This window comes from Fragaria vesca, linkage group LG2 (genome assembly GCF_000184155.1).
Source record: "Fragaria vesca subsp. vesca linkage group LG2, FraVesHawaii_1.0, whole genome shotgun sequence".
Classification (NCBI taxonomy): Eukaryota; Viridiplantae; Streptophyta; class Magnoliopsida; order Rosales; family Rosaceae; genus Fragaria; species Fragaria vesca.
Window position 1 is genome coordinate 1,444,448 of NC_020492.1, and position 8,073 is coordinate 1,452,520.

Sequence of the window (8,073 nt, forward strand, 5' to 3'; positions counted from 1 at the left end):
ATGCAGGAGAGAGAGACGACGAAACTCAGAATGATAAAAAAAGCATGTAATATTAGAGATAAGGGTATAATGGTTATGTAAAAAATGTGAAAATAGACTTTTTTATCATTTAAGATGTTATGAAGTGACCATTTTATCATATAACATGTTTTAATGGTGACTTTTTTATCAGGTGAAACATTTGAAGACTATTTTATTATTTATATTTTTAAATAGTAATTTAATGTTATATACCAAAAAAAATAGATGGAAAGAAGAAAGAACCACTCCCGCAGTTCGAAAACACTTCGCAAACGCACCAGAAATAAAGTTCAAAAAATTTGGGGCGTGTCAAGGAGTTGGACCAAGAAACAAGAAAAGATGGACACGTCTTCTGGCGGTTGTCATCAAAACCGCAGCGCATGTCCAAATCTTAAAAAACCAGCGAGATTCGACAACAAAAAACCAACGACAATTAATCTGAGAACTTTGGAGCCCAGATTAGCATTTTAGGTTGCAATGGCCTTGGAGACGGTGAAGGAGGACGAGCAAGTTTACAGCTGGAGAGAAGTGACGCTATCACCTCATTCAGCCTCAGAGTCATCATCAAGCCTTGAGAGAGAGACCGGGGAGAGAAGGCGAGGCCGTGACATACTCATAGCCATCGATCATGGGCCCAACAGCAAGCACGCCTTCGATTGGGCCCTCATTCACTTTTGCAGGCTTGCTGACACAATCCATCTCATCCATGCAGTTTCCAGTTAATCATCTATTACTTCATTTCCATGTTACTCTTAGTTCTTGTTTGCATTTTAGTTCATCTATGAGTCTTGTTCTTAAAGTTTCATACTTTGATTCTTGGGTTTTTCTGGGTTTTGCGTCATCATTTGGTATATGATAAATTCAACTATAGATGCATGTGGATTCTACATTGGTCTGATGTTTGATTTAGTACGGTGCTGGATCAAGTAGTAATACCTATTGTGTTTTGTGTTCAGGTGTGCAAAACCAGATTGTTTACGAGGCGAGCCAGGGGCTAATGCAGAAGCTTGCTCTTGAGGCATTTGAAGTTGCTATGGTGAGTTCAAACCTGAACATTATATGTTAAATGACATTTGGCCATTCGTTGGCCTTATTGCAGTTTTCAAGGTGAACTAGGCACTTCAAGGCAGTCTTTACTGCGTTCAAGTAGTTCTATTTTCTTTTTCTCCAACATTTGGTATCATTTGATGGATACGTTTAATCTAGTGGATCACTATTTGAATACTCATAATAAGTAACTAGATTTCTTTACAATACTTTGGTCACCAAGTAATTTGATAGTGTTTTCTTTGTTTGTATTTGTGGTTACTCTTAAAACTCATTTGAGTCATTTCGGTATTTGCATCTGTAAATCATTTTGGTGAGCATATTTTAAACAATTCTGGTGACTCTAGAATTGTTGATATTGTTCATTTGTATTTTAGGAGAAATCTATATATGTTAACTATGCTGGAGTATTGAGAAGCAGACAAATAACATGCTTAATTTTATTTTTCAGCTATTCTTTATGTTTAATTTCTGAATAATCTTGATGGAGGTAGGTAAGGACTACTGCTCGAATTGTGGAAGGGGATCCAGGGAAAGTAATTTGCAAGGAAGCAGAAAGAATAAAACCTGTGGCATTGGTCCTAGGTAGTAGAGGCCGAAGCTTAATTCAAAGGTTTTCTCTCTGTTTCTCTCACTCCTTTGTTATTTTTGTCTGTCAATCTGTGTCTGATTCTGTCACTCACTCAAATTAATTGCTGGGATCTTCAGTGTACTACAGGGGAGTGTCAGTGAGTACTGCTACCACCACATTAAATCAGCTCCTGTTATAATTGTTCCTGGAAAAGGTACCATTTCCCTTTTTATAATTTGAACCTTGAACTTCACTGCATACAGAATATAGAAACTGAAACTTTTTGATGTTGAATTGGCAGAAGCTGGGGAAGAATCATTGATCTAGCTAGTGGAACTCACGGTATGTTTAGAACCACTGTTTGGTCCTTTATTTATTCTGTAAGTTTCTGTTAGTAAATTGCTAGCTTGGATGTGTGTATTTGGAATTCAAAGGGCTTGTAAGAATCAACTAAAACCAAGTAGTAGTTATTTTAAATTTTCAGAATTCCTTGTATAGCTTAAAGCCTTAAACTGCTGGTATTGATTTGATTTCCTAAACTTTGTTCATGTATAGATACTGTTATGATAGATATGTTTTATGGATTTCTTAGTTTTATTATTTGGAGAATAATGTGAGCGGGAGATTCTGCTATAAGTGTAGTATGAGTCAGAATGGGTGATTCAATCATAAAAGATAGAGGGGAGAATTCTCACTCTAATTCTATCTGTATTTTTAATATTCTCTTGAACATAGCAGATGAACCGCGGATTGACCTTGATTCCTCCCAACCCATGCAGTTAATTGCATTATCTTACCTTGTAAGTTTCACTCTAGGAAGCGAGTATGGGAAGCCAGTTTGCAGTGAAACCAGATTTGGGAGTATATGCAACTTGCACTCCCCTGACATGCCAATACACGGTATTCACTCACACTTCATCACATTAGATGAATCCAATTTTTGATTTGAAAGTTGATTTTCCTACAAGAAAATTAATAAGCAGACTACCTAGAGGATTGGCTATACAGATAAGTCTCAAGGCTAGTGTTGCTCACTGGCTTTACACTGCAGAAGCCTCATAGAGGAATAAGAGGATTATAAAGGCATGACTCGTACTCTACATCGTTTTAAGTATTTTGTTGGGTTTTCTCTCGACAGAAGAATGAGAATTAGGGTAATGACATTTTGATGTTCAAGTTAGTGAGACATTCAACTTAATAGGCTTCTTCTTGAGTTTAGTGAGTGGTATTCTTATGCATAGAGAAGTACTAAGATGGATGATATCTGGTCTCGGGAGTGTTGGCATCCTTGAGTCGTAATGACCAGATCCTTGGAGGTTAATTAATCCAACTATAATTGGCCAAGAGTAAAAGTGATTTTACCACGAGTTTGTTTCTTCTTCTCCCAATTACATATGGAATAGGGCATCTAGAACCATCCCATTTTGGTGCCAACTGCCAACCCATATGAGGGCTGTAAACCTTGATCCAGGGTGATGGCTTTGTCCAACAAACCTTGTATGTGTACTTTCGTAATCATACTGGGCTTGATTGCGTTATGTACATGTTGGGTTTTGTTGGGTCTTTTTGTTACAAAGGCTTTGAGATGGTTGAAAAGGTCTGTCATCACTCAGAGCATCCTTATGCCTCTTACAAGCTTCCTGCCTTCAAAACGAAACCATAAATTTTAGGGTTGTGTGGTAAGTGGTAACCTTTCTGGATACTCTTAGTAGTAAGAAGACACAAACTAGGAGCTCTGACTAGCTCCAAACACAATGGTAGAGCTGAACCAATTCCCACAATGCAGAAAGAATCTTTATCGGTTTAGCATTTTATTCCTTGGAATAGCACCATGTAGAGGTAAGGTGGGAAAGAGTCCTCAGAGATCATAGAAAAGCTTCACACAGAGTTGAAGGGGTCCCAAGAAAAGGAAAGGGTAAGATCATCTCTCACTATCAATAGGAACAAAGAGAATCAAAGAGATCATTCCTTTGGATGAGGCCAGATCCACCTCCTTCTCACTATTACATATGGCTTGAATATGAAGAAAGATGATCCTTTTAATTTCTAACTACAAGAGGAAGAAGACGCAGTAAGTTGTTTGTAATCTGCAGTGGTCCCAAACCAAATTCCTGCAACTTAATACTTGAAAGCTTCTCTTTCTATTTTGTATCTGTAGTAAAACTACAACAGTGTGACGTACCTTCATTGCTTGATAGAGAGGGACGAAAGAGAGGAAACCCGACAAGAGAAGATAATTTTTCGGTGGTGACATGTAAGCTTTAGGTGACAAATATTCGTGGTGAAGATGGTATCTGCAATAAGGTTTGTATTTCATAACCTGTTAGTAGTAGCTGCCTGATTACAGGTTTATAATATAGGAACTTCTTAAATGTATTACATTTATATGTGTATATCAAAGTTATACAGAAAAGCACGAGTAGATCTTATATTTTGAAAAGTGTATATGCCTGAATAAAGGGAGGACCTAAAGACCTCTCTTGAGTTTGTTCTTTCTCTTTCCAAATATTCAGCTGAAAAATGAGCCTGGTGTTGCATACCCGTAAATGGGTAGCTGATGTCTTGATGAGGCTTCATATGTACATGACATACTTTTTGAGTCATCCATGCTCACATATACTATTTAAGTGCATATGAACTTTCTAACTGGTCATTTGCAGTGATGCATGTTTTCTGGCAAAGGCCGTTTCAACTTTAATGTTGCTGAATTCATCATTCACCTTCACATTGAGTATCAAATAATTTATTCATTGTACTCTCAGGGTCACTATCTATATTTACATCATCACTATTCATTATAAATGTAGGTGTGAAGCTCAAATGTGGTCTATATAAAATGACCATGTACTGAGGGCTTACTGCATTTTTAGGAGTTTATTCTGATGTCATTCTATGATATGAACCGTTGGTTTTAGTGGAATTGGAAAAATTGCTTATTGCTCACTGCTATATAAACCATGCTCTTATTGCTCATCAGGTGACCTTATATGTGATATAAGAGATAAAACGCTTGGTTGCATTGGAAATGAAAATCCCTACCCGTCCTGATTATTAGTTGTGAATGCTTTACTCAGCAGGCACATGAAAACAAGTCTAACCAATTGAATATGTAAGGTTTTGGATAAGCAAATTTGTCATGTTTCTTGGCAATTTGCTCTGTTTGGTCTGCTTTAAATTGCTGTCACACCCTCTTCATCAATCTGTTTGCTTAAATTATCAGGGTCTCTATCAACAAATATAATTATTCTTCTAAAAAGGGGGCTGAGAAGGTCCACCGGTAGGCTCTTGCCCACTGTCCCTCATGTAGTGCTTTCTTGAATTTGTCTCTCATATTCATCCATCATAGGGACAACCTCCAAAGCTGCATTCCATCACTGAATTACAGCTATTTGCTTCACAATTGTGACTTGCTTCTCATGCACAGCTTTGTCTTTCGCTTTTACAGTTTTACTTCATATGGATGGCAATTAGGCCTCCTCTTTGCTCAGACTTGTTTCACAGGGTTCGATTTGCTTTTTGCCATCAACCATTTTGGACTCGCAAATTCTGCTAGGTTGTTGTTATGTAAAATGGAGAATAGAAGGTACTAAATGGTTAACAGAGAGGAATTTATTTTATTCATACTATGTTGTAGCCTTGTAGGTATACATACAAACATAATTATGTTATGTACTTAGAGGAGTAAAAAATAATCTGGATCAGAGGCATTAGGTAAACTCTTCCAAGAATCATCAAATGATTGATCAGTGTTTGGTTCACATCTCCATCTTTAAATTGCCAGCTTCAATGGAACCTGCAAAAGTAATGCGAGGGTTCTTAGAAAAGAAATGTAGGATAAGATACAACTACACATGGACTGGTTTCCACTTCATTTAGCATCATCAGTAGTTGATTGAGTGAATCAGGGGACCTTTATATAATAGACATACATCATCACCATTACTGATGGTAGCCATTATATGGTTTACAGAGTCAAAATGCAACAGACCCTCTAACTGCTACCACTTTCTATCCAAAATGTTTAGGCAATATCGCAATCATGTACAGAAAAGGAGCAAGTCTGCTTGTGATCATCCATTTTGGAAGACAAGGAAAGGGTGGTTCATAGTTCATCTATACAACTTTGTGGATTCCAATAAAAAAGGACCTGCTACATTTCTAAGCAAAATGATTAGAGTCTAGGGGGGTCAATGCAGTCATGTCTCTGTCAAGGTGGCTAAGCCTAATTAATTGAAGGATAAAAATGCACCAAAGACAGATTGGTTAGTTGTATCTACCAGTAAATAATGGTTGAGACTGAAATGGTGCTGTTCTTCCTTGATGAAATTCCACATTGAATAGGTTTTGCATATCGGCATCCCAAGTTGTAGGAGGTTGGACTTGCTGCAAGAGCATACATAATCTACCATCAAATTTCGCTAAAATTTGCTGATTTAGTAATAGATGCAGGAGTGTAGAAAAAATTACCGTGAAGCAAGATGTGTCAGCAAATGTTTCAGGGACTGATACAGGAGTGCTGAAGCTTCTTCGAAGTAGTGTTGAATCAGGTGAAGAAATCCCACTACTCTCCAATCCCGAACATTGAAGCAATTGTTGTACGTGATTAAATTGTAGATACGCAGAACTAGTCATCTCTGATGACATCCCAATTGTCGGAAAATTGACCATGTTTGCCGGAAACATCTGTTTGTTTTCAATATAAAATTGAGTTAGCAACATAAAATTAATTGGATCAAGCAGTTTGATAAGCTATCTCATTTGTTAAGCCATTTCAAGCAGTTAGTTTGTTTGTTTGGTTTTTTTTTTTTTTTTCAGTCTATGTTAGATAGTATCTAGTTGCTTAAGTTTCCTTACCTCTTTTGTAATCAAGTCATCGATGTTGAAATCAAGCCTCGGATTAACAGCAGCTAGTTTCATAGACAGGAACTGTTAATTATGAAGAGGATCAAAATTAAGAATACATAAGAATAAAAGATATCCGGGAAATTTCAACAAGTGATGGCAAGCTCAAATGTATGTCACCTCTACTTGTCGTTGAAGGGACTGAACATAATTGATGATTTCGTCTAGCATACCAGCCTTGCCGGTGATCTTGTTGCAGCCTGGTACTAAATCTTGCAGATACTTCATTCTTTCACTAATTTTTTCCCTCCTCACCTTCAAGATCACAAGAAAAAATTGCATAAATACCACAAAATCGAACTGCAGGATCTATCACACAACAACCAAAGAGTGCCAATATCTTCTAATTGTAATACTCACTCTCTCAGCCAAGCTGTGGCTATCAGTGGCCTGACCGCGGCGTGCCCGAACATGAATGTAATCGGGTTTTTGAACCTCGGAAGCTTTCGAATTCCCCTTTGAAGTATCAGCAGAGGATTCTCTGTCGTTGTTCTTGGGGCTGTTTTGTTCAGTGATCTTGGAGTCACCCTCCTCTGCACACCCTTTCATTCTTTTGTCCGAGGAATCGTCTTCTCCTACAGCCTAGAAAACCAAGATACAATTGCATAAGCAAATTTACAAAAATTTGACCAACAGGTTGACCTTTTTCAGAGTTTGGCCATGATGAAGCAAATCAAGCAATAAATAAGAATGTGAATGAACTAACAAGTAAGAATGTGTATGAGACTATGAACTATGAAGTTTGAATGAAAGACAGAATTAGATACCTTATTGTTTTGTGCCTTATCGGCTTTCCTCTTCTTAAAGCTTTCCTTGCCGGCCGGTGAGCTGATCTTGGGAGACGCGACGGCGTTGTTGCTCTTTGTCTCGGCGGCAACTTTGGGCGGGCAGCTGAAAGTCCTTGCAATATTATTCATCTCAAACCCACAAGACCCATACCCCAATTCAGTCCATCCATTTTCTGAACTCGGGTCGGGTTTCACCGCCTGCCCCATCCCCAAGTCGCCGCCGAGCCCGATCAACCCCTGGAAACTCTGGACCTGGCTCGCCTGAATCGGCATGTGACTGAACACCCCATTGAGCTCGTTCCCGCCAAAATAGCCTTGCTGCTGCTGCTGGAACTGGTCTTGCTGCCACTTCATCCGAGCCCTCTGCCTGTCCAGCACCGTCATGTCCGTACAGTTTCCGGCAACGAGACTTCCCGGCGCGTTCATACAGTTCAACATCTCCGGCAGCGCTCTGTTCATCGATCACACACGCACACGGATAGTTTGGAATTCCGTCCACGACTGAAACTCAGAGATCGATCACAAACTTGAGAGGGGTTGGATTAAACTAGTTTATATCAAAAACGAGGTCTCACGGTTAAAACTGGTACGTGACTAAGGTTTGGTCGTAAGGGTCCGCATGAAAGTACATGTATATTCAGTCAGTGATGATAATGGAGCTGGTGGGTGACTGTGTTAGAGCAGTTGGTGTGTTTGAGACTGAGACTGAGAGAGAGAGAGAGAGAGAGAGAGAGAGAGGTAGGT

General features: G+C 38.8%; 2 protein-coding genes across 2 annotated transcripts; one reads left to right on the top strand and one right to left on the bottom strand.

Annotated features, from left to right (window-relative positions):
* Positions 1–417: 417 nt before the first annotated feature.
* Positions 418–2,271, top strand: LOC101297887. The gene is made up of 5 exons (XM_004289619.1): positions 418–739; positions 978–1,057; positions 1,563–1,681; positions 1,777–1,853; positions 1,941–2,271. Exons 1-5 carry the CDS (start codon positions 499–501, stop codon positions 1,964–1,966), a joined length of 543 nt encoding a protein of 180 aa, XP_004289667.1. The 5' UTR covers positions 418–498; the 3' UTR covers positions 1,967–2,271.
* Positions 2,272–5,262: 2,991 nt separating this feature from the next.
* On the bottom strand, positions 5,263–8,073 carry LOC101298175 (transcription factor bHLH63-like). The gene is made up of 7 exons (XM_004289620.1): positions 7,309–8,073; positions 6,902–7,123; positions 6,662–6,796; positions 6,494–6,565; positions 6,107–6,322; positions 5,917–6,022; positions 5,263–5,432 (listed from the first exon to the last, which is right to left on the bottom strand). Exons 1-7 carry the CDS (start codon positions 7,786–7,788, stop codon positions 5,395–5,397), a joined length of 1,269 nt encoding a protein of 422 aa, XP_004289668.1. The 5' UTR covers positions 7,789–8,073; the 3' UTR covers positions 5,263–5,394.

Excerpts from the sequence above, each read along its gene's own strand:
- LOC101297887 (XM_004289619.1), top strand. The coding sequence starts at position 499 with ATGGCCTTGGAGACGGTGAAGGAGGACGAGCAAGTTTACAGCTGGAGA. Across the intron at positions 740-977 it reads TCTCATCCATGCAGTTTCCA|GTGTGCAAAACCAGATTGTT; the intron begins GTTAATCATCTA and ends TTTTGTGTTCAG. Across the intron at positions 1,854-1,940 it reads TATAATTGTTCCTGGAAAAG|AAGCTGGGGAAGAATCATTG; the intron begins GTACCATTTCCC and ends TTGAATTGGCAG.
- LOC101298175 (XM_004289620.1), bottom strand. The coding sequence starts at position 7,788 with ATGAACAGAGCGCTGCCGGAGATGTTGAACTGTATGAACGCGCCGGGA. Across the intron at positions 6,797-6,901 it reads GCCACAGCTTGGCTGAGAGA|GTGAGGAGGGAAAAAATTAG; the intron begins GTGAGTATTACA and ends GTGATCTTGAAG. Across the intron at positions 5,433-5,916 it reads GTCTCAACCATTATTTACTG|GTTCCATTGAAGCTGGCAAT; the intron begins GTAGATACAACT and ends TTACTTTTGCAG.